General features: G+C 42.7%; 1 protein-coding gene across 2 annotated transcripts in view; it reads left to right on the forward strand.

Annotated features, from left to right (window-relative positions):
* Positions 1-296: 296 nt before the first annotated feature.
* ppp1r21 (protein phosphatase 1, regulatory subunit 21) overlaps positions 297-26,619 on the forward strand; it is a 30,166-nt gene continuing 3,843 nt past the window's right edge. Inside the window, exons 1-21 of one of the 2 annotated variants that reach the window (XM_083775400.1) lie at positions 297-977; positions 3,032-3,100; positions 4,264-4,410; positions 5,069-5,170; positions 7,259-7,423; positions 7,822-7,880; positions 8,911-9,005; positions 10,030-10,082; positions 10,725-10,874; positions 11,961-12,062; positions 12,160-12,248; positions 12,373-12,509; positions 13,411-13,503; positions 13,865-13,992; positions 20,623-20,775; positions 20,885-20,977; positions 21,574-21,834; positions 23,229-23,264; positions 23,961-24,077; positions 25,254-25,352; positions 25,668-25,796. In XM_083775400.1, coding sequence (XP_083631526.1) covers positions 924-977; positions 3,032-3,100; positions 4,264-4,410; positions 5,069-5,170; positions 7,259-7,423; positions 7,822-7,880; positions 8,911-9,005; positions 10,030-10,082; positions 10,725-10,874; positions 11,961-12,062; positions 12,160-12,248; positions 12,373-12,509; positions 13,411-13,503; positions 13,865-13,992; positions 20,623-20,775; positions 20,885-20,977; positions 21,574-21,834; positions 23,229-23,264; positions 23,961-24,077; positions 25,254-25,352; positions 25,668-25,796 — 2,331 coding nt within the window. In that variant the 5' untranslated portion in view covers positions 297-923. The remainder of the gene's footprint in view (positions 978-3,031; positions 3,101-4,263; positions 4,411-5,068; positions 5,171-7,258; positions 7,424-7,821; positions 7,881-8,910; positions 9,006-10,029; positions 10,083-10,724; positions 10,875-11,960; positions 12,063-12,159; positions 12,249-12,372; positions 12,510-13,410; positions 13,504-13,864; positions 13,993-20,622; positions 20,776-20,884; positions 20,978-21,573; positions 21,835-23,228; positions 23,265-23,960; positions 24,078-25,253; positions 25,353-25,667; positions 25,797-26,619) is intronic. The other variant, XM_083775401.1, reaches the window with a different exon arrangement.

The following is a 26,619-nucleotide window of genomic DNA, read 5'->3' on the forward strand; positions in this document are numbered from 1 at the left end:
AATTCATGTGGGTCCTTGAAATTAAACGGGTTGAGAATCAGCCGTAAAAATCTACTCTTATGTGGGGTCCCTGGCATATCTCTTGGCATATCTCAAATGGGCGTCCGCGGACTCATTTAGTGTCAATTTGGTGGTCCTTTACCTTACACGAAAAAGTTTGGGAACAACTAAAAAAAACTGCCCAAAAATAGACTTTATGTCTTGCTAGACATCCAAACGCTAGAGGGCAGCGGTGGTTTGTTAACGGTTTCATTCATGGACCTTTGAACTGTTCTCGCTGGTCCGTTCGATCATGACAGAAAAATGAAAGTAATGAGTGTCGAGTTGAACGAGAGCAGAGCTGTCAACTGCTATTACTGATTCTCAACTGTATTTACACATCACTAGTCATCATTGCATCTCCCAGGACGTGCTGGCAACGTCAGGTCGCTGAAATTGAACGAGTTTTCCGGGCCGGGGTGACAACACTGTTCGTATTTTGTTGTTGTTGTTGTGGATCTTATTAAGCTAGTAGTCAGTCAGTCAGTCAGCAGGTTAGCCAGCTAGCTTGCTAGCATATCCGACTTTTTTTCCTCCAGATGAAATCAGATGATCCCCAGCAGCAGCAGCCCATGAGCCAATCGTTCCTCCTCCGTCCCTGCTGCTGTGTCACAACAACAATGCATCCGGTGCCAGTCACCCCGTCTGGGGACAGACTCTAGTTGTTAATCTAACCTAATGAATTCATAGCAAGTTGACGACTATATAGCCTCATCCAAGCAGCCATCACCACCGGCCGGGGTCCAGTCCAGGACGGACAGGTAGAGGCTGTGTGTAAAGCAGCTGTCAGAAGGCGGCGAGGAGCAACTGGCTGCTGGTGAGAGCCGTTGGTTGTACGGTAGCCCAATTAGCCAGTATCTGTGTCCAGTAGCCACGGTTCCACGATGGCTGCAGACCTGCAAGCAAAATACACCAAGTTGGCACAGGAGTATTCCAAGGTAAATGACCGCCACACCACGCTACGTTCAATATCGATTGGCTAAAATCGCACACGCGCGCGCTCGTATCGCAAAGTTTTGTGGGCATTGCATTGACTTAGATTAATTCCATATCCCCTGACCCCAGCCTTATATATAACTTGGGTAAAATCTTCTAATTTGGGGACACCCATTTGATTTTGTCCCCATTTTTGACATGCCATAACATAACCCAACATCTTTCCTCCCCAGAATGTGGCCAAAGGTGGCATTGACATGATCTGTCAGATATAGACAAGATGTCATTGTTGATTGTTGTAATTTGATTTGTGCTACAATACTCTTAGTGGATAAATGGAAATTAGGTGCAAAATAAATATTTCATTAATCATTAACACATGTGTTAACGACGAGTAGCCCCTGACTTTATAGTGTTTGAGATCAAAAGTCCCACTGCATGTCCCTGCTGAATCAGCATTGAATGTCAACCTAGTGAAACACCTGTAACCTCGTTAGTGGTTGCAGATTCAGAACAGGAAAAACGTGTAGTGTCACTCTCACTTTGTTACTGTACTGGGCTGGGCACACAGTCGAAATTGTGCACAATCATTTTTGTGCGAGATTTTGATGGCGTGCATACTTAGTTTAGACTAGTCATTGGTTAGACATGGGTTAAGGTTAGGTTTAGGTGTGCTGCCCCGTGGGAGGTTAGTTTTAGGGTGAGGGTTTGAGATAGGTTGTAGTTGTAGGATGGACTAATGACTGGTCTAATAACCAATGACTAGTCTAAACAAAAAACTGTCTAAACTAAGTACTGCATTTTGATTGATTGAATACTTTATTGTGTTACTGTAAAAAAATTAAACAGCAGGTGGTACAGTAAGACATTAATCAGGACCCCAATGGAAACAAGCCATGGAGCTTTCTTGGGTTTCATCCTTTTTGCATCCTTTTGTATGGAACTGTACTTATGTGTTATCTATCAATCAATCAATCAATTAATGTTAAAACGATGACACAAACAACTCCTGGGAACTTGTTTCCATTGCGGTCCTATGTATTTAGTCACCAGATAAAAAGATCATCGCTATTATTATATTATTACCGGTATATTCTCTTATTTTGTGGGGAAAACGTTGTACAGCTGTGTCATTTTGAGTGTACTACTACACATGGTTCCTGTACCCTTTGTCACGGTCAGCTGACAACACGTGTGCTGCTGTTTCCTGTCCATCTAGGGCTATAATAAATCTCCCTCCTGTTAGCTGTGCACTAGTCCATATCCTGCCTCAAGAAGTGCTGACTCTGTATTCTTTTTACTCATGATTCTGCAACAATTCAGTGTAACGCCTACTAAACATGTAGTTGTACAGGAGGAGATGACTTGTGAAAGCAATGAAAAAACCCTTCCAGGAATGAACAATAGAGATGACATTTTACTTGATGTTCTTCACTTGAACCATTCAGGACGGGCACCCCTTTTGGTGTTTTAAGCATTATGTTATACTTTAGCAAAAAAAAAATCGTAGAAATGTGGTTCAAAATCTTTGCATATACCGGTATATTCTTTCAGAGGGAATGTTTTGAACTCAAATCTTTGCTTCTGGGGGGGGGGGGGGGGGGTGTCCCTGGAACAACATATTCTCAGATGGAGGTCGGCGGCCAATTACATATATTTTTGGGGTCCTTGACATGAAACAGGTTGACTACCACTGACATAGAAACATAGGTTTTTCAGAAAACTGTCAGGATTTAGAAGGCATTTGTAAAGTGGTCCTCAGGTCTACAGTGAATGGGTTAAGTTGGTAGGTTGTTCAAGAAAGCCTTTCCATGAACCTCATTGATGAACATTGTAGCCTATTCTCTTTTATTCCTGGTTCCCCCTGCTATAACCTTTCTATTGCTATTTCAAATAGAACAGGAGCTTAATGGGCTTTACATAAAGCTCATTATTGTTATTAATTAATTAGGCTGGCCATAAGCCAGTTAATAGACATGTTGGCGGTGTGCTCCAAAGCTATTGGCTGTTGTATACAGTACGTCTCTCTACATGTTCTGTCTGTCGTTCTGCACAGCTTCGTGCCCAGAATCAGGTCCTGAAGAAGGGAGTGGTGGATGAACAGGCCAACTCCGCCTCACTCAAGGTACATCTTTATGAACCACTTTTCAACAATATATTTTCCTGTAGCCACCGATCTACAGGATGTTATTGTCACATGCAATGACAAAATGAAAAGAAACATCGCATGGATACACCTGGGACGTATCCTCAGTGATGTGTCCTAAGGTCATCAGGGTTTCGGGTCTCGCAACATCATACCCCTCACTCAGGTGACCCAGACGGGGTGATCAAGTCCCGGCTTACGTCCCAGTAGCTACATGGATCAGTCCCATTAGGGAAAGACCAGGGCCACGCAATCCGTTGCTCCGGAACTACTCTGCCGGGACTGGAAGGTACTGTATGCGGGGGGGTCGCATCCATCTGGCGTGTGGAAGGACTAGGCTCTGTGGGTTGACTCCTGTCCGGGCCCCTCCTACGTCTCACCAGGTCCATTCCTGCTCTCAGCAGGTCCAGGACCTGACTCCCAGCACCAGGCACTTCATTCAGGAGTGGTGGATTCTTGAACCGCAATGGTTCTGCAGGTTCCACCTGGCCCATGGTGGTGCTGCACGCTCCGCTTGTGGCTTGAATGTTCCTCCTAAAGGCCTCACCGTGGGTTTCAATACAGCCGTGCTTTAACCTATTATTAAGACCTGGAACGCATCTGTGTCACATTAGCTTTTTTAACCATTATTTTAAACTTTACCTGTTGAAAAATAGCAGTTATACAAGTTCATAGCCTATATCTAAATGCCGGAGCGGTTGCACAAAGACCCGCCTGCGCCCGGCAGCACTGTTTAATCAAATTTATTTTTAAGTATTTTTTGTTGAATTACTCATGACAACGTTGTAAAAGTCAACAGTATGTATATCCATAAAATAAGCAAGCAGCACGCTAGCAAACAAACAATACACTAGTTTTTTCTTTCAATCATTTTATTAAATGCTCCGGTATTTAGATATAGGCAAGCTCATAGCGTGGCTATGGGGAAGGTTATGTTTTTGCCCCATCGCCAGATGGGGGTCGGTGGCCGAATACAGATAAATTTGCGGGTCGTTGACATGAAATAGTTTGAGAAGCATACATGCATACATACATACATACATACATACAATAAAAAGATAAAAACATAGATTTGCGTTGGCTTAGATGGGTACAGTACGTTTGCCCTGATAATGTGTGTTGTTGCATGCTGTTCACCTCAGGACCAGCTGAAACAGAGGGATCAGAGCCTAAGGAAGGTGGAGCAAGAGATGGACAGCCTGAGCTTCAGGAACCAGCAGCTAGCCAAGAGAGTGGAGCTCCTGCAGGAGGAGCTCGCTGTGAGTGAAGCCAAGGGTAAAAAGGGCAAGGTAGGCTCAAGGAACGGCTACAGGAGTGGAAAGACAGCTTGAACCTCTTGTCTCATGCTAAAACATTTATTAAGACAGTGGTATCGTAATGTGAGTGTCAGGTATAACTTGACGAAGATACCATTTGGGGTTGATACCTACTAGTCACTGTTGTTGTAGCATCAGATGAGACTTGCGAGCTGTCTTTGTTATTACCACCTCTGACGGAGTTACGAGAAGGTTATGTTTTTGCCCCATTCTGTTTGTTAGCAAAAGGACTCCAGAATGGATGGATTGTCTTGGAGGTGATGATTTGAAATGGTCAAGCTTGCAATCAAAAACATGAAGATCAAAGGGTCATAATCAGTCATATCTCAGGAAAGAAGAGAGTTTGAATGATACATTTTGATATTTTTACTATATTATATCCCTTGTGCAAAGTTGGATAAAGAAATAGTCCCTTGCGTACAGACTACAGATGGACAAACTTGGTGGGACTAGTCAGTAGGCTGCCAAGGCCGGATACACGATTACATTGAGTTCACTCTGTCTGGTTTGGCTACCTGTGGTTCACACAGTTTGGCTGCCGTGAATCACAGTTTGGCACAAATGAATCCCAAGAGATCTTCTCATTACTCTGCAGTAATAGTATGCACCATGTTTTCTGTCTCGCCTCCAGAATAAAGGAGAGTCCCCGTCACAGCAAGGCCTGCACACCCAAAATGTATTCGATGAAGACCTGCAGAAAAAGATCCAGGAGAATGAGAGGCTGCACATCCAGGTTAGCAGCAGCTATCCGTTAACCAAAAATAGTAGTATTAGCTTTTGTTGAACCAATCTTTTCCTATGACATGCCCCAAATAGGAATGCCGAGTTTCAAGTGCAAATTCTTCCCGGAATACCCGTAATACCAATTATGCCATTATGGCCATTAGCTCACTGCATGCAGAGCTAATGGAGGAGGAGTGTATCTGCTTTCAACACACACACACACACACACAGTGTATCTCTGCACACTGGATGCAGACTGGCGAAGCTGACACTGTTATCTATCTCAAATAAATTATTTTCCGCAACCGGCTCACATTTTTCACAGACAATTTTCGGTTAGGGGTAACGCTGTGTATTGATCACACGCCTGGTCAAGGGGGATTCCCTCTTGGCCTATCAATAGAGGTTTGATGGTCGAATCCCAGGTGTCTTTACAGAGAATAGTGGTATGTGCATGTAAATCTGTTATCTTTTTCTCAAACAATGTTTGCTTTGTTTTGATGCTGTGTGAAGCACCTTGTAACTCTGTTTTAAAACGCACAGAGCCATATTGTTAAGTTCATTAAAAGAAAATATGATGGTACTGTATGGACATTGTAGAGACATTTACACCGGTAACCACTAGTCTCATGTATATTTACATTAATTATTTGTATTTCCATTTCTGCTAAGCATCAAGCTATATATTCTTAGATGATTTCTATTTCTATTAGGATACATTTCCGCGACTGTAAAGACGAATTGGAAGTGGGGAGGGGTCTCCACTTCCGCTTTACCTCTTACTCATGATCCGAGCTCCAAGCATTTGAAAATTGCGAGAGGCAACAGTGTGGCCATGTGAGACTAGGTAACCACTGGCAATATAGGGTCTACTGCAAGAAGTCTAGTGCAGCTTGCCTGGCTTGGCCATACAGCGATCACACTAGCAGCGACAATGCGACAGGCTGCTAGCCATCTTTAAAATGAGAGACAGCGACATGAATATACAAATGGATGTCCAACACTTTGTTGTCGCTGTGTGGCGAGCTACAAAAGCTACACCATTGTTGAGGTGGCTTAAACATTTTTCAGTGCTCCAGTGACGCAATGAAACGTCAATCACAGTTTTGTTTCACTGTTACCACTGTCCTTCTCTACACAGTTCCTTTTGTCAAATATATTCTTTTGAACCAAAGCCTTATATTTTCCTTCATAATAATAACAATGTTCTCGCTCGTAACGCTACACAGACGCACACTCGACAAGCGTGTTGAGCAGCACATCAACGGCGGCTCTGCCACGGTGTAGCTGACTTACTACTTTTTGGAGCTTTCGCTCATAGATTAAAGTTCTCAGTCGCCACGACTGATTTCAGTCATTTGGATTATTCCATAGAAGTCAGCATGACTTCTATAGAAGTGTGTCCTGCACCAAAAATAGCCAAATTATTTTTGGTTTATTAGTTATTTAATTCTTCCGGAAAATCTCAGATATTTCATAAACGCAATCGTTAACGCCTCAATCTGCCATTTCTTCAACTGTTTAGCTGTATGGCCAAAACGTCATTTTACATATTTCGTGCTGTTTCTACAAATTTCATATTAGGACTTTCGACTTGGCCTACTAGCAAAAATAATTCAGTTGTGTGATTTCATTCTGCTTTAATCCACGTTCACTACAATTCTGCATAATAGAAGTCATACATAGGGGTGGGCGATATGGTGATAAATGTTGTACCGTAATAAATGTCGTATCATGTTACCATATTCAGAGATATCGTATATATATCGTGATACATTGAATGCACATTCTTTGATTTGCAGTAAATGTATGAGTGTGTTTGCATTAATGTGTTTCCTGGCGGGGTGCACAGTACACGCTTATCCTACACACCAATAGGCAAACATGCGCAATTAACCCGTTGCTGCCGACATGCGTTGCTCCGACATGCGTTGCTCCGACATGCGTTGCTCCGACATGCGCTGCGCCGACATGCGTTGCTCCGACATGCGTTGCTCTGACATGCGTTGCGTTGTGCTTGCGGTTAGGGATAGGGTGTTGGACTGTTAGTATGTCGGAACTTATGCATGTACCCTTCCTGGCATGTGTACCGGTCCAGTTCTACGAGGCTGGTGAGCAGCACAGGAGGCAGGAGACGGAGCTGAAGACTCGCCTAGAGCAGGTGGAGAGAGACTCTGAGCAGCACCAGGCCGTGGTGGACGGACTCACGGCCAAGTACATGGAAACCATCGAGAGGGTGCAGGGCGATAAGGCCCGCCTAGAGGTGAGGCCCGCAGTGGTGGAAAGTAACTAAGCACATTTACTTAATACTGGACTACTCCACACTACATCCTCAGAAGCAAATATTGTACTTTTACTCCACTACATTTATTTGAAAACTTTAGTTGCTAGTTACTTTGTAGATTTTGATAATTATTAACCACTTCTGCCCTATATTATACCTTTCGGGCCATTTGAAAATAGCCGATCTACAAGCTCACAATGCATTGCAATGCCGAAATAGCTGATCCACAAGCTTACAATCTGTCACATGGTGATGCGTTGTGAGCTTGTAGATTGGCTGTTTTCAGCATGCAACACCATCACGCAACTAAGTATACGTTGAGTATGATTCATACTCTGTAGTGTGTGACTGTGTGTGTATGTTGTGTCCTCTGGAAGGTGAAAACCCAGACTCTGGAGAGGGAATCTAAAGAGTGCAGAATGCGAACAGAAGAGTGGTGAGTGCTTCCTCCATTTTCTCGCTCTCTGGTGGTTGAAAAATAATTGAGTCCATCCACACATGCTATATTGTTACTGTGAGCCTAGCCTCGATACCCAGGCTTTCATTTCGTCTGCGCGAAAGATGAAAGCCTGGAAAAAGCCGTGGGCTGAACCAGTCTAAAAGTGGGAGTCAACCCTTCCGGGTGGGCGTCGCTCTAAATGATGTGACGTAGCGCTGCACTAGGGGGGAGAGGAGGGGCCGGGGGTGACGGACAGATCGATGAGATCCAATCAGGGTGCGCGCATTTCTGAGGCGCGACCCGCCCCTCTAGACCAGAAATGTCTCTGCTTAGGTCAGGCTACTGTGAGCCATTTATGTAGGATTCTAGTGGTATCCCAATTTGATTGAAAACGAAGCAAAACCATCTAACGTTTAGAAGGTTTACATTGTCTAAACCATCTCCACACTCTACAGTATCTAAACTGTAGAACTATGTGTGAACTATCTAGCTGAACTAGTGTATCTCATCAATAATATACAGGTCATATTGACCCCACAGAGAAAGAGGTTATGCGTGTATTTGTGACAAGGTGCAGGATAAAATAATTAGTGCATGAAAAAATATGTTTTATTCTTTATAATAAGCTCCAATGTGCTGATAATATATCAAATCAACCATAGTAAATCAGTCTAACCACAAGGACTAATTGTTCAATAACTACTCTAAACAGCTTCCTCCCTACTCCCCTGTTTGAGTTTCATCATATTCCTTCAGTGTCATTGCGGGCTGACAATGAAATGAGGTGAAATGTAATAAACTGTGATAATGATGTGGTTTGGAGATGTGCGGCTGTTGGCAGTAATGTCTATTGATGTGTGGTTATTGGTCCTTTACTTCACCCTTCTCTACTGCGTCTACTACCATGCACAATAAAATATTGTTAATGTATCCATTCATAAACTGCATTTGGTTCCGTCCGTACACTCGTCAGAGTTGCAAATAAACGGTAAGGATTGGACTTTATGCGCTTGGTTGTTCCCTGCAGTCAGCAGCAACTGAAGAAGTGCCAGTCGGAGCTCAACAGACAGCTGATACAGAGCAGCAGTGTCATCCAGGAGAAAGTGCCCTTCAATGACACCAGTGAGTGTTTGGATCTATTTCAGACACAATAGTAAACTCAAGTTTTGGATTCTCAGAGCTGTTCCGTTCTTCTTTGAGTCATTTTCAAATCTCGCTAACCAGACGGGATCTAATAACAGTGTGGCTTCCCTGTGAATCGCTGACATATTGATGACTTCATGTACTGTAATTGATGATATCATTTGCGCCTAAATATAATACGGGTGGAGGACAGATACAGATACTTCTTTCTAGACTGCTCGGTCCTTAGGCGCAGCTGTTTAGAAGACGGCCCGTGTGTGTGTGTGTGTGGTAAATGGTAAATGGTGCATTTATATAACGCCTTTATCCAAGGTGCTTTACAGAGATTGTACATTACATTCAGCCATTCACACACACATTCATACTGTACACCGATAGCAGTGGAAACCATGAAAGGCACCAACCATTCCCATAGGCGTTTCAAAAAGTATTTATTTAAAGACATTTAAGCCTTGAGTCGGGAACCCCTTTTGGTGTTTTAAACATTATTCTAGTTATAATTTAGCTATTGAAAAATAGCAGATCTACAAGCTCATAGCGCGCCACCGAGTGGCGCGCTATGAGCTTGTAGATCTGCTATTTTCTAAAAATCGTTAAAATGTGGCACAAATCATTGAATATATATTTCAGAGCGAACATTTTTAACTAAAATATTTGCTTCTGCCCTGGAACTAAATATTTTGAGATGGGGGTCCATGGCCCAATAGAGATAATTCTGGGGGTCCTTGATATGAAAAGGGTTGAGCACCACTGACATAGAAACATAGGATTTAGAAGCCTTTTTGTGTATCTACCTCAGTCCAAAATGGGGTAAACAGCGTAATATGATACTATCATATACATATAGTAATGTCATATAGTAATTTTGCATAGAGGTCCAAAGTAAATGGCAAAAACCTTTCGTTCTTTTTAGTCGTATAGGTTTAACGCAGTCACAGTAAGGTTTAGCTCAGTTATCTGCTCAAGTCTAACTGGGGTCTGTCTTTCGTCTTGCGTTTTCCAGAGTTGAGTGTTTACAACAGCCTAAATGTTCCACCACACAACCGAAGACATCAGGTGAGTGAGGTTACATGATGAAAGTACTATTCAGTGTTCATTTTGAGAGCAAATTTAGATTTTAGTTTGAGTCAGTCCCTTGAATAGTTTTCATTTAGTTTTTGTGACATTTTAGTCACCTGGAATGTTTTAGTGTTAGTCTAGTTTTAACAGTTTCCGTGCCGGGAATGGATTACTCCAGGTTAATGTCGCTGCCAACCCCGCTAATACCGCCTTTTGTTTTATGTGTTTAATCCGCCGTAATGTAATAAATAAAAAGAAAATCTTTCTCCGCCGCGGAGATAGAGAGTAGATGCATTTGTTTTGATGACGAAACCGGAAATCGTCACATGCTGTGGGCTGCTAGGGCTTCTGGGAAATTGAGGCCAATGCAAACGAATGGGGTTCAACGCCTCATGGAGGACGGTCCTGTGCTGCGTCTTCCGGGTGTACCAAGATGGCGGGAGGTGCGATCGTTCATAACAAACGGGGGAAGCTTTTTTCGCTCGATTTTCGCGGATTAAAAGCCCAAATAATTCAGCGTATGCTCTAAAGGTAATACAACAATCTCGGCAGTGAAGGGGGGTTGATTAAAATGCGGGTTAAGCGTGTAAAACAGTCAAACTGTTTTAATGAGAAGTTTCTGTTTCCTTTTGGATTCAGCTGAAGGCTCGGGACGTGGCGGGTCAAGCATTAGGCCTCGTACAAGACCTGGTGGCTGCCCTGTTGAACTTCCACTCCTACACGGAACAAAGAGTACACATCTATCCGCTGGACTCTTCCATTGAGCCCATCTCCCCTCTCAACCAGAAGGTAACACAACGTTGCACAAAAGACAGGGATTTTTAGTCGTATTCCATTCATTTCTAGTTGAAATGAATCTAATAAATGTGTAGAAATTTTCTACACTTTTATTAGATTCATCTCATTCTTTTTTTTTTGTAGATTATCACAGTCAGTTATTTAGGTTTTATGGTTTAAGTCTACTTACAGGACGTTAACATCTCATTTGAGTGCCTGTCAGCATTCTCTAAATCCCTGTCTCTCAGCTGTTGGGTGCGCAAATGCGCCTCCATGCCTTTGATCTACCGCGCACCAAACGGTTTGACGACGCATGCGCACTGGCGCACCGCTTGTGTGCACCTGTGCATATATAACAATATCAAGCAACATAGTCCAGTCCATTCGTGAATGTCCATCATCATTATCATCAGCGTAGTCCTGTTGGGTTATATATTCAGTCCATTTCTCCCATTTCTCGATCAATAGATCCTCTTGTAATCTCAAGGTATGAGTTAGTTTCTCCACTACAAATATCTCCTCCACGTTGCTCAGCCACTGCTCACAAACTGGAGGTTCTGTCTTGTAACATAGCCTTGTAATTGCTTTTTTACTAACTGCCAAGGTACATATCTTCTCTTTGTGTGTACCGGTAGATTCATTTCATTTTCACAAGTACTAAAATACGATGAATATGGTTCTGTATATAACTGTGAGCTCATGCTTGCCCTTCAAGTACCTACACAGTATTTTATCCTATTTATAAGATATTTTTAAGGAAACCTCTGTCCGTCATTCTATCAGTCAGACGGCCGGGTCTGACTGATAGACACGTGCATGAATCTTGCACGAACATTGCATGATTGACATGTGCAATCAATGTTCAAATCCACGTTGTGTTATTAGCACTCATAGCTTGCGATGGTTGCGAGTGCCAATGATTCCATGGCGGGTCGTAAATGACTGGGTTGCCGGCACACACACACACACACACACACACACACACACACACACATGACCAAAAGGTCTGCATATAGTTAAATTATATATACAGTACACATTGCCGGCTATGGACTAGTTGCCTTTTTATCCCTCAAATAACTATCCCTCTCTATGCAGTTTTCCCAATACTTACATGAGAATGCTGCCTATGTGCGCCCTCTGGAGGACGGCTTGCTGCAACTACACCATAGCATCACAGAAGACACAGTTACCATGCTTGTGAGTGATGATGTCTTTCTATTTCCCTCCCCAATATGCAGTGACCTTCTAGTAGGCACTTGTTTATTGTATTGACTTGCGTGCTGTTGATTTGAAGGAGACGGTGGGTAAGCTGAAGAACTTTGCAGATCACTTCTCTACGTACACCAATTTCCTGCAGAAGATTCTTCCTTACCAGCTGAAAAGGTCAGCGCTGTGGGTGTGTGTGTGTGTGTGTGTATGTGACTGTGGGGCGGATGATTTCTGCACGAGCGTGTGCGTGCTAGAGAAATGGCCTTTGTCAGTGATTGTTCTCCTTTTCTCTCCTCAGCCTGGAAGAAGAGTGTGAGTCTCCTCTGTGCACCGCCGTCCTCACCGCTAAAAACCAGGAGCTGCAGAACGACATGAAGAGGGTGACGTCTGTGTTCGGGAAACTACAGAACTACATAAACCTCTTGGCCTTACCTAGTAGGTCCTCCCCACCACCGGGAGCTTTGAGCTTCTCAATGCCTTCACTACTACACTAAACTACAGAACTACATAAACCTCTTGGCCTTACCTAGTAGGTCCTCCCCACCACCGGGAGCTTTGAGCTTCTCAATGCCTTCACTTTGTTCCTCATCAAAAACGGCCATTCATTGCTGTGTGAATGTGACACAAACGGCAGTTTAAAAAGATATATTTTCGGGGCACATTAATTACAAAACAACACCCTCTCTGTATAATGGCTCGTACACACTGCACGATATTTGCTCCGATTATGCTGTCGGGGAACATTTTTGGCTAATGTGACGCAAGATCGGGTTTTGATCGCTGAGGTTTTGCTCGCTGTGTGTGAAAGGAGCTGCGAGAAGAACCAGTGCCGATTTAAAAGCGTTCGCCGACGCCTTCCCGACCATTTCTGAATATCTAGCAAGTTTGATATTTGACTCTGTCGCCGTGTGTGTGTGTGTGTGTGTGTGTGTGTGTGTGCAGGCGTACGGAGAGAGACAGATAATTATTTCATGAGAGATTTAGATCAAGATTTTGCGTATTTAATGTATCTGGTCTGGATCGCATCTTGGTGAACTCCTCCTGTAGTGAAATACATAACGATCTGATGACTCGCCGACAACTTTAAAACTCCTACAGTGTGTAGGGGCCATAAGGACTTTTATGCTAACTTTTTTTTTTTTACCAAACTTGTCACCTCATTTGATTCAACGCAATGATTTACAATGCTACGTTTTGCGAAACGAACTGACGGCAGCTGCTACCAGGGTTTTGAAGCATTCGCCTTTCGTCTTTATTGGAGGGTGGAGAGTTAAGGGGTGAGGAGGAGGAGGTGGTTGTGTTTTTTTTTTTACAATGTGTGTAAAATGTGTGTCAGGTGTGCGACAGGACGCCATGCCACAGAGCAGCTCCTGTGCCGTGTTCACCCAGCTGGCTGCCTGCCTGCACTGCTTTCACGATGGCATTAAAGGTGAGCTGCACCACTCAGTCACACATTTGACCTAGAAGAGCCAAATGCTATAATGGAAGCCATCATTCTGGCGAGAATACAAATTTTAATGTATGTGTCAATGACAAGTTTCAGAACTTTCCACAGTGCTCCTATGAGACACAGAGCGAGTAGACAAAAATAAATTGTCTTATTTTTAGTTAACATTAGTGAGGACCAATTATATAATATGAAGATAGATTGAGAAATGAGAAATTGGCATAATAATGACTAAATTGGGAGCAAAAGGAAAATAATAATTGTCCAAAAAAAAGCTGGTGACTTTCCAGAGCAGTTGTGTTAAATGCCTGTCCCACTGCTCCTTTCTCGTCGACGTGTCCAGAGATGTCGAAGCACTACAACCAGAAGGCCAACTTGGAGCAGGAGCTTCCGTCTGTGACCCAGAAGCTCCGTACGACCAGTGACTGCCTGCTGGGATCCCTGGGCTCTCTCACCAGCGTTACTGGCAAGGTAACATTATTTATGAACCATTGAGACCTTTGTCATATAATAGTTTCAGGAATATAAAATAAGACATATCACATTGCTTTTCGATGTGGACAGTGCGTTTCTGTCTCGGAGGTATCGCTATGTTTGGTTGCCAGGCAGGAAACGGTGGACAGTCTCGCGATACTTGGTAGTTGGTACGTTCAGAAACATACTTTGTGCTCTTTAGATACCTCTAAAGAGCTTCTTTTATTTTTGCTTGTCCACTTGGCTCCATTGACTCCAATGTATTCCACCAGAGTTTTGCCACAGAGTGTGACAAATAGAGAAAATTACGTTTGTGACTTTTCCTTATATCTGTTCCTATCTTCCATCCTTCACAGGTGTTACCGATGATACTAATTAGGGCTCTGTTCCATTTAGTGTGCATTGGTTCTCAATAAAATTTCAAGGCCCCCATAACTCTGAGACTGTACAAAAGGAACCAAATGGACCCTTTGTCCCTTACCAGTCTATTTGTACACTCTCAGAGTTACACACCCGTACGGGGCCATTTGGAACCCACTCAAGGACACTTTCCAGTGAGCTAACATGCACAATAGCAGCACCCCGACTCTGTTTGACCAGACTGGAACAGAGCCTTCATTAGCATCAGCTGTAACGCCCTAGTTCTTTCCAAAATGGCGTGTGTGTGCATAGAGCCCATTGACTCTTAAAGCCTGGTTCATGGTCAAAGCGTGCTGTCACACACCACCGCCACCCTGCTGTGTGCATGACCCAAAATGTTAATTCTGCCTGCACCTGCCTCACATCCACGCATCGATAATCTGTCACCAGGCGTGAAAATGAAAAGACAAGAATTCCACCCCCAAAAGACAAGACAACAGAGAATCACTAGGATCAATAGGGGAATACTTTATTTTACTTTTATTTGTTTAAAATAAAAAAAAATGAGGCTTCCACCCAAACCCCCAGAAAGGCTGGCCAAACCACAGATCTTCCGCTCGCTCGAGACATTGAGTTATAATGGTACTTCCGACAGTCTTCTGGGTGCTTAAAAATGCCACTGAGCAACTTCCGTTGAAAGGAATAGCAAGGGACGGGGCTGTCGCTCCCAGTCCGCGCTCTATCCTTTATTACTGTATGCTTCCACCATAAAAATACAGTCCATACATGTGGATAATAAACATATGTTCCTGCTTACACTTCACTGCCCTCCCTCCCACTCCCACATTGTCCCACCCAGGGTCACTAAAGTGAAATAAACAGAGACAAGATATATATTAATGTTAACAATAGCGCTACCAACCTAAACGACACAACTCCACCTCCAGGACAACAAACCAGACATCACCTCATTGACAGTAATTCATGATAATCGTAGATCTTTCGAATGTTAGTATGACCCAGAACAACACCCTGTTACCCAATACCCTGGTGAGTTGCTTGTGTCTCAGATGTGTGGAGTAGAGGATGATGTAATGCATGGGTGTCTGCACTGCTTTTTAGGGCCCTGCCTTTCTTTGGTTTACACACATCGCCCTGATAATGGCCATGGCTCAGCAGTCCAGGCACCTTGGCTGGTAATCCAGTCTGGCAGTGTGCCGTGGGTTCGACTCCCGATCTCGACGGCCTTTACTGCATGTCTTCCCCCCATTCCCAAGAACTCAAATAGTCGTAGAGCAACAGAAGTGGAAGCTCCGTTAGCTGCTCTACTCTCAGAATCACGAGACAACAACAAATTTGTAGCCCTCCCGACACAACCCAACGAGGGAAGTATGAACCAGTTCGTGTGTCATTTCCTGTGGTGGAAAGTAACCTGTACGTACATTTACTTAATTACTATTTTGAGGTATTTCCAATACTTCTACTTCCACTCTACTACTGCTCAGAGGCAAATATTGTACTTTTAGTCCTACATTTGTTTTAACTTTAGTTACTACTTTTCTAAAACTATTATTGTTACAAAACATGCATTAACCACTTCAGCACTATATACATTTCGGCCATTTGAAAATATCCAATCTACAAGCTCACAATGCGTCACGATTCGACGCATTTTCAAAAGATTTAATTTTACATTGAAAACTTGAAATGGGACATTCTGCATATTGAGTACTTTTACTTTTGGCACTTTAAGTACATCTTGATACCAATACTTTTGTACTTAATTAAGTATATTTTGAATTCTGGACTTTTACTTGTAACAGAATAGTTCGCCCTACCAACATTCATTAAGACATGCGAATCACTTGACTCCTTCAAAACCGCGCTCAAAGGGCTGCAATTCGAAACTGGCCCCCATAAAATCTGAGTTTTCAAGTTGCAAATGTCATTTGCTCTGAGATCAGATTTCAGTGCAACTGGCCCCGGCTTGCCAGCAGGGGGCAGAAGCTGGGCTCAGAGCTCAGACAGGTTGCCATTAATGTGGCCTCTCCAAGCCTATAGAATAGTGGTTTTCATGCCAAGGTCTATTATTTATTCTGCATTTGAGCCACACGGACCACCATTTGATGACATTTGGTTAGCCTCTCTGACCCAAAACTACAAATATTTTGTTATCTTTGCGTAAGATTCCATGCTGATGTGGTACCATAGTAGGAGAGAAAACAGGCAAAAGTTGATCAAAATAACAATTCTTCTACATTCTCTAATTGTGTAGACATATTTGACTGTAACTCTTGAGAGCGTAAAATGAAACCAAATGGACCCGTACCAGTGGTCCGGGGACCACCAGTGGTCCTTGATGGTGTTTGGGGTGGTCCCCAGCTAAATGATGGAGAGTTGGTAACGAAATGGACCCTAAATAAAGCTTTAACTCTAAGTGTGTGTAAAATTAAACCATTTTATTCTCTAAAGGGTTACTTCATTGTTAATTATGTGCATGACTATGTGCGTTAGATGTTAAATCAAAAACAATAACCATAACCAGAGCAACTAGCCAATTGGCGTTCCAATAATTGCAGTACAGAACGTGGGGCTCAGGTGGGTAGCAGGGGAAGGTTTGCACACACACTGACCAATGAACTGACACCACAGCTGGTCCCTGGCCTGGACCAAGTGTCCATTAAGCATGTAGAGCAGTGGGTCAGCTGAGCCGTCAGGGAGGTGGCAGTCAGTCAGTCAGTCAGTCAGTCAGTCAGTCAGTCACGCATCATGGAGACACAGACCAGTGTGTGATTGCTGTTGGCTGTGCTACTCTGGCCTAGTGTGAACTCTCATGGGTCTAGTGGTAAACAGCATGTTGGCTGTTGATCTGTGTAGAATGAACGGTGATTCATGAGCAGCCAGGTCCTAATAGCCCGGACGCTTCACATTTTGCGGCAGAGTTGTCCTCCCCCTGACCCGGCTGTCGAAAGCAGGCCCTCGTTGGGTTTTTACAGCGACTCCCTCTCATGCAAACATGGTTTAATTAAAGGCTTAACCGGCCACTTACACAGGGGATGAACTTGAGTGTGTGTTTAAAAAATGCCCGTGTCCTATGACTCCTTGCCAAGGTTTTGTTATGGTTTCACCCAAGTGTGAAGACTTCAGCTTAAATATAACAACTGAGGCTCATGCTTCGTTAATGGCTAGATGGTAAAACTGCACAATATATCGTTATCGAGGTATGAACATATCAGTATCGCAAAAAGGCAACGATATCGCGATATATCGATATATTGTCCACTTCAAAAGCCAGCAACATCCCATCCATGCTAGTTTTCATTGTTGCTACACTTAGAATATCAAATTACAAGTGTGGGAACCCAATAGCACTTAGCAACTTTTAGCAACACTTAAAAATTTGAATATGAAATTTTAAAGGTAATATCGTACATCGTATCGATATTGCAATATTTGGCATAAATACCGAGATATGACATTTTGATTTTGTCCATATCGTGCAGCCCTACTCGATGGGTTGCGAAAATCCAACAACTGTTTAACCACTTAAGCCCTGTGTAGTCCACATTAGGGCCCTGACTTTTTCCTTCTACATCAAATATCTTTGCAGAAAATATCCGACTCACTAGATGTCGCTTTGTGAGGTTATAGACCTGCTATTGGTTTTTACTTTTTAGATGAAAGCAGGTGCTAGCAGCTAGACCAAAATAAGGCAATAATATAAAACAAACACAAACTGTAACTCATCAGACACGTCTGATGAATGTCAGCTTTGTTTGAAGCGTCACTTGGGCGAGTTGCATTTAAGGGAGCTACAGTCGTTCAGCTGCTGTGCACCACCACTATCTCCCTTGTCAGGTTTGACCTACAAATCTCGATCCTGCTTTCAGTCCTCTGGAGTCGCGCAGACGCCAGGTTTGAGTAGCACCAGGGTCGTCTTACACCTGGACTCTTACGCTTACTATTTTGCGCTTTAAATACAGCCATTTAAGTTTTGAAACCAGGTGCTAGACTCGCTTACTGGGGGTCATATATTTAAAACTAATAATAATTATAATAATAATTATAATAATAATTATAAAGTGATCTTGAATCAAAGCAGCGGCGTCAACTCCGTGGGTGCAGAGGCGCAGAAGCACCCACGGGCAAAATAATAAGCCAATATCAATATGCAGAATATGCACCCACTGTCCTGACTGAAATGTCCCTTCCCCAGTGGTCATGTTTTCATGCACGTAGTCACTGTAAGTCACATACCTTTACGGGGGGTTGGGGGCGCTTGGGCCAGATAGGTGTTGGGCCGCCGCCCATGGGCATTCAAATGCTAATAAGGTGGCCTTTGTTCTGCTGCCAGGTAGAGAGTATAAATGTTGCATACAGTACAGTACAGGATTTATTTCCATTTGACTACGATGATGAAGCCACCTCCAGCCAAGAAGAGATTCGTCCAGTCCATGCTACAATTCGGCGCCGCCGGCTAAAACACACCCTAACTAGTCCTTAATATCTACGGAAAACCCACCAATAAGCCCCACAATTTCACTGGAGCGCAGCGCTTATATGCACGCAGACAGCACATGATACAGGCCTACGCATGTAGGCTGCACCCACCGCCGTTATAGGAACCTGACGCCTCTGAATCAAAGAGTAGAATTCAACCAGCCATGGGACCAAGTGTCGTAATATAACAATTATTTATTACACATTATATTTATGCAGTGCTGCAGTACGAGCCAGGCTATCTTTCCTTTACACAAAATCCTACCTCAACATGAACACTCTTCTCTAGTCTCAACAAAATAATACTTAACATTATGCTGAGGTGTTGGTTCTGCAATGTATGTCTCTCTCCCTCCTCCATACTTTTGTTTCTGCAGCCATGATTTACACCTAATATCTACCCCCAGCTGGCTCAGGGTGGGTAAACCAGACTAGCCACATGTGCCAACTAATGGCAGAAGTCCTGTAAAATTGCACCTCGTTTCAACCGCCTCTAATCTCACAACTATCTGATAAATTCCGCCTAATTGTTGGTATTGACTCAACCACAAACACACTGTGAGGCGGTAGTGGCTCAGGTGGTGGAGCTGCAGTCTTGGAATACGCAGATGTGGAAAGTTACCAAGTACATTTTCTTAAGTACTGTGCTTAAGTACAATTTTGAGGTATTTGTACTTGAGTGTTTCCAATTTCCAATACTTGTTATTGGAAATTGTTACTATTTTTATCTACTCCACTACACCTCAGAGGCAAATATTGTACTTTTTTCTACACTACATTTATTTGAAACCTTTAGTTACTTGTAGATTTTGATTATTATTGCTAAACATTACCCACCTATATACAGTTTTGCCATTTTCTTTTCTTTTTTTCAACTTAAATTGTATTCATTTTTCATGAACAAACGGAAACAAAAAAACCCACAGACAAACAAATAGATATCACAGTATACAGTATGTTGCCACACATAGAAATAAAGAAAAGAAAAATGCTGTGGAATATTAATGGGAATACACAGACAGTATATTTCTGGAAAAGAAGAAATTATAATATAACTGTATATATTCATAGATCTGCTATTTTCAATATATTTTTATACACTTTTACTCGTAACAGAGTATTTCTATATTGCAGTATTGATACTTTTACTTAAGTACTTTTTCCACCAATGTACAAACGTTTCAGGTTCGATCCTCGGCTCCTCCTGGTTAGTGCCCGACCAATATCTACCGATTGTAGATATTATTTAAAAAAAATGTAAGGTTTGTTTTTTGGCTTTTCCGCTTTTTATTGATAGACACAAGTGTAGATTGACAGGAAAGAGGGAGAGAGAGACAGGGAGAGACATGCAGCAAAGGTTGTCATGACCGGGACTCGAACACACAACACGCTGCCAGGCCAGAGCCTATATGTGGCATGCGCCTGGACCACTAGGCTAGGGTGCCCCAGATATTAACCTTTAACCTGAGAACAGATTCTACATCATGATGTTGTTTCTATATCAGTGCTTCTCTCAAACTATTTCATGTCAAGGACCCAAAAAAAATTATGTAATTGGCAGCCGATCCCCATCTGAAAATATGTTGTTCCAGGGACCCCCCCAGAAGCAAAGATATAAGTTTAAGTCACGATTTTTCAAGCTCATAGCGCGGCACTCAATCTGCTATTTTTCAACAGCTAAATTATAAAATGATGGTTAAAAGTGGTTAAAAGCTAAAGGTGACATAGATGCGTTCCAGGTTTTAGTGGCTTAATCTGCTTCTACAGATCGCCACCTTCTTCAGCAACAACCTGGACTTCTTCACATCGTCCACAGGCTATGGGCCAAGAGGTGGGACTGTAGCCCTCAACCCCTTGCAGGCAGAGAGCATGCTGGATAACAAAAAGAAAGCAGCCGCTTATATCCACGCCATCAGAAAGGTCTGTATATCCTTTGTTGAATACACATTGTCATATAACAACTTATAATATATTTTCCCCTGTATTGTCCTTGTCTTATTTTCGTTTTGTTTGTCATTGTTTTCTTCAGCCCAGACCACAGTCCGTTCCGTACAGAGAAGCTCTCTCAAACCTGCGCATACTGACGAGCTCTACCGAGAGCAGAGAGGGTCTCACTCAACAGGTTAGTTCAACGGGACCATTTCCACACACTCATTAAACACATTTAGAGCTGAGGATGCATCTGTGTCACCTCTTTGAAATGTAGTTGATATACCCATTATTGCAAAATGAAAATTTCAACCAATCATTCAATAGCTTTTAACCACTTTAACCATTGTTTTAAACTGAAATATGGCAGATCTACAAGCTCATAGCGCGGCACCAAGTGCCGAGCTACAAACATTTTTGAAAAATCGTGAAAATGTGTGCAAATCTTCTTCGCTTTTAACTCAAATATTTGCTTCTGGAGTGTCCCTGGAACAACATATATTCATAAGACTTAAAACGTATTAAAAACGCGGATTAAACAATGAAAAAATAACTTGTGTAACCCGTGAACGGGAGGGAAGCTGTTCTACAGTCCATTAACTGGCAGTATTGTTGCATTGTTTTAAAAATATTTTAGCTTTTCTTAATTTCCTGAAAATGTTATCCGTTGTACTTTCTCCCACTCTCCCTGTCTTGCTAAATGCCATTACCCCGTCATACATCTTCCCACCGTGATCTCACACAGTCTGTTCCTTTCCTCTGTGCACCACCGTGGCCTCCTCCCCTCAGGTGCACCAGAGCCAGGAGAAGATCGCTCGTCTGGAGCAGGAGAAGGAGCACTGGCTCCTGGAGGCCCAGCTGGGGAAGGTGAGGCTGGAGAAGGAGAGCCAGCGCATCGGCGACCTGGAGAGCCAGCTTTCGGCGGCCCTCAGAGGGGGCCCCGTGGCCGCCCACGCCGCACCGCCGGCCGACGATGTCTTGCCCGGCGGCGAGGAGGATACCGACATGGAACAGAAGGAGAAGGATGCCATCCAGTGCAGCACCAGCCTGGTACACAGCCATTATGTCCTCCTTAGCTTTGGTTGGATGAGATCTACGCCTATTGATCCGACTGATCATCTAAAGCAGTGGTTTTCAAACCCTTTTTACATCAAGGCCCATTATTTATTCGCCATTTGAGCCACGGACCACCATTTGATGAGATTTAGCCTCTCAGACCCAAAACTTAGAATATTTTGTTCTCATTGGATAAGATTTTGTCCACAATTAGAGACAACAGGCAAACATTGATCAAAATAAAATGTCTTCTACATTCTCTAATTGTGTAGACTTTAAATTAAGTAATGCAGTTGCTTAACAACAATTTAACTCTTGAGAGCGTAAAATGAAACCAAATCATTTTTGCCGATAGCCGATACTGATACCCATATTTAGTTTTTGTTGTTTTTATTGCCAGTTGGGGTGCACGATTATGCAATTATGACCGATATCCGATCTCCGATTATTTGCAGGGTCATATCTGCCGATACCGATTCGGAATGATTCCGATATTATACAGAGGACCACAATGGAAACAAGCCTGAGCCCTAGGGCTTGGCCCAAAGTCCGTTAAAGTATTCAATCAATCAATAAATAGCCTATACTCTTTTCCAAGTGTCTGTTTTCACAACTGAATGACTACTGAATAAGATGGGTACACAAATCACAACATAGCCAACGCAAAATGTATGCTTATCAACAACACGTAAATATCGGCTGCTGCCATCGGTTAACGTCAGTTTCATTTGCCGATACCGATATTGACCGATAACGGCAAATATATCGGCCGATACCGATATGTGGGCTGATACATAGATGCATCCCTAATTATAATTAAAAAAAGGATTTACAGCTGTCCTTCATATTGGGAAGGTTATATGATTTGTTTTCAAAGTGCAGTACAAGGTTTGTCTGCGGCTGTTTTTCTCTGCCGTTTCACATTGAAGATGTATCGGTATGCGGAAATCTCTGATTGTTTTGGCTACACGAGACAAGCTGAAGGATTTCAATGGCCATTGCATGGGTGTCTGTTGTTGGCTTCAACAAAAGGAGCATTATCAGCCTCTCTTTTAGCTCCCACACTAGGCCAAATTTTTCCCTTAATAAAACCCCACACTTCCAGTGTGCTGATGTGGCAGGATGGCAGAACTCTGTTGTTGTGTGACCTAGTTTTATCACACGGATGCATGCTCACTCTCTGCATCTGGTTGTCTAATACATAGTCACCACCTATCTATTTTAGATTTGTATTGTTGTAGTGGCTTCCATGGTGAGTTTGGTCTGTGAATGTAAGACTCCTGCTGGGGCTTCATGGGGAAACTTGCCAAGATGTTGAATTTTACAATACTTGATCCGTGACGTCAGTCCCCAATGTGTTTATTTGCCTTGTGTGTTGTCGTCACCAGGTCGGCATGCTGTCAACAACGCCTACTGTTGAACATGTAAGTGCTACAGAATGTCAAATCTAAAGTGTTGTTTTTGACAGCAAATTTTGATTTAGTTAAAAAAAAATCTAAAGTATTCAAAAGACTATGTCTTTTGAATATTTTGAATTATTTTTTGTCACATTTTAGTCACCTGGAATGTTTTAGTGTTAGTCTAGTTTTAGTTGATTAAATATCATAAGATTTTAATTTGAGTAAATCTACAGTTGATTTTGTTGACTAAAATGTATTTTGGTGGTTGTAATGGCTGATTTTACACTTGTTGAAAATAGGCATTGTGAGCTTGTAGATCTGCTACTTTCAGCATGCAACCAAGCATAAAATGTTTTTTAGTTATAATCTTCTCCAGTTAGGGAGGGACTAATCCTCCCTAACATTTTAGTCTAGTTTGTATTTGTTGACGAAATTGGCAATATCTTTAAACATAGTTTTAGTCATCATGGCTTAGTTTTTATTCGGTTTTCCTCAGTGTAAAACGGTGGTCAACGAACATTTTTCGTCATAGTTTTAGTCGACACAATCAACAATCAACGATCCTCAATGTTTAATTTATCCATCTGCAACTCTGAGAATGTACAAGTGTAACCAAATGGACTCTGGCATTTGGTTAGATTTGTGCTCTCTCGCAGAGAGCGTACACTCCCGAGTCTCTGAGTTCAATGAACAAGGGAGTATGTTGTGTCTTGTGTGCAGGTGGGAGATGAAGAGTCCCGGGAACAGTTGATAAAGACTCACTACATGGCCAGAGTGGGAGAGCTCACCACCCAGCTGCAGATATCTGACAGCAAGGCCGTGCACTTCCATTCCGAGGTGAGGCTCTCCTTCTAGAGAACATTCTGTCTGTCTGCTTTACTGTCTTATTGCACAAGACCCGTGTCTTTCACAGCACTGAAGTGCAGCCTAACCCTTTTATTCATCTGGCAGTGTGCAAGGAAAGCGCACGCAGGCACATGCACACACACACACACACACACACACACACACACACACACACACACACACACACACAAAATCTCAATTATTTTTTGTTTCTTCAGCAGTGGGCATTGAAGGAAGTAAGAAAGGTGTTTAGGGACTTTTGAGTGTATTAATACATTAAAATGAAAGCGAAATATACCCACTAGCTCAGCTAAAAAAAGGAAACACCGGGTAACCATTTTTGTTTTCCTCTTGCCTCTTCCTCCTTTGCTTCTCACAGCTGCACGTACATTATAAGGTTATTAAGGGAAACATTACAGCATTTAGTTTCATGCAATACGGAGGAGGCTGCTTCTGAATTAAGATCCAGCGAGATCCTGCTGAACTGTGACTGCTTGACACGTGTTGGTCATGTGTGTGTTTCTAGAATAGCAATAGGAATACACCTGACTGTGAATCAGTTTCGCCCTAAGCACTTCCTCAAGACACTGATATGAGCAATAGACACTAACGGCCTGTGGCCTGCTCTGTGCCCCACACACGCACTCACTCAGAGGAACATACACAATAAAAATAAAACATGCACAGATGCACAGCTATTAAGGCTGGACCTGCTACACACATACAGTACTGTACACCTAAACACTCACACGATAAAACAATATTAGGCTCTAATAAAGCCACTAATAATAACGCCACCTCACAGTGTGATATTTTTGTTGCATTTTATTTTAGTAGCATTTTTATTTACTACTATGGCTATTGTTATTTTATTGCATTATTCTGTTGTTTGGTCTTGTTGCTGCGATGTTGAAGAGCCAAACCCCAAGACCAAGGCCTTTTTGCCTTTATTGATAGATTAACAGTAGTTTGACAGGAAAAGGGGAGAGAGAGACGCGCAGAAAAGGTCGTTGAGCTCTGGACTCGAACCCGCGACACACTGTCAGGCTTACCAGGATTACCAGCCTAGGTGCCTGGACCGCTCGGCCGGCCCAGGTCAAGAAATAAAATCTTGACACTGCTGTTTGTTCATCCATCTTTTAATTTAATTTTGCTTTGGTTTCACAGTGCCGAGCCTTGGCCAAGCGTTTAGCCATCGCCGAAAAGTCACGAGAGACTCTGACCGAGGAGGTCAAATTGGCGACTCAGAACATCACACGCTTGCAGGTACATTTTCACAAACTGAAAAACGACTCTGTAATAAATGCAAGCAACCACCAGTTCTCAGTTACATCTTCAAATTCTCATTCACAAAACAGGCAAATGGACTCTCATAGCCCAACATTTTCATGTCATGGCCTCCCAAATTGACATCCTTGCATGTGTTGTGAGCTTGTAGATTGGCTTTTTTATTTTTTTTATCCGACAAATAAAAGGTGGCTTACGTGTTTAAACCGTTCCTTATTTAGTTGGGCACCCCCTGGAACCCCTTCCAGAACCCAACTTTGAAAACCAGTGTCATAACAAGTGTCTGCTTTACAGGACGAGTTGACCACAACAAAGAGAAGCTATGAGGATCAGCTGAGCATGATGAGTGACCACCTGTGTATTATGAATGAGACGCTGAGCAAGCAGAGAGAAGAAATTGACACGCTTAAACTGGGCAGCAAGGTACGGCTGTGAGACAATCAGACAACTTGTGTGCTCTAGGAGTGCAACATGTATTCAGACCTGAGGACCAGATTCTACAAATGTCTTCTAAATCATGTTTCTATATCAGTGGTTCTCAAACTTTTTCATGTCAAGGACCACCAGAATGATATGTATTGGTCGCAGACTCCCATCTCAAAATATGTTGTTCCAGGGACCCCCCCCCCCAGAAGCAAATATTTGCGTTAAAAACTTTGCTGTGAACACCATTTTTCAACAGATGAAGTTTAAAATAATGGTTCAAAATAAAGTTTAAAATAACCACTTCAGGTTAAAAGCTATAAGGTCCTTAGGTCTAAATGGGCTAAACAAGCTTTTGGATTATTCGATTTATCAAATGTATCGATAGAATAATGCCTAAAATAATCAATAGTTGCATGCTAGTGTGCTCCTTGTGTGCTCCTTTGCATGTAAAGCTTCAATAAATGGTGCATTTATATAGCGCCTTTATCCAAGGCGCTTTTCCAGAGATTGTGCATTACATTCACCCATTCATACAATGATGGCAGAAGAAACCATGCAAGGCACCAACCAGCACATCAGGAGCAATTAGGGGTCCAGTGTCTTGCTCAAGGACACTTCGACACTAACTCTGGGGGAGCCCGGGTTTGAACTGGGAACCTTGCGGCTACCCCTGAGCCACCCTATACTGAATGTTTCCTTTTTTTAAACAGTATTCTTTTAAGCTGTATTCACATAAATAAACCACACGCTTCTGGCAGCTATCAGAACCTGAAATACAGCCCCTATTCTAATTTCAGTTTTACAAACTTTATTGAAAATA

This window comes from Protomyctophum parallelum (genome assembly GCF_964188405.1).
Source record: "Protomyctophum parallelum genome assembly, chromosome: 10".
In the NCBI taxonomy this organism is placed as follows: domain Eukaryota; kingdom Metazoa; phylum Chordata; class Actinopteri; order Myctophiformes; family Myctophidae; genus Protomyctophum; species Protomyctophum parallelum.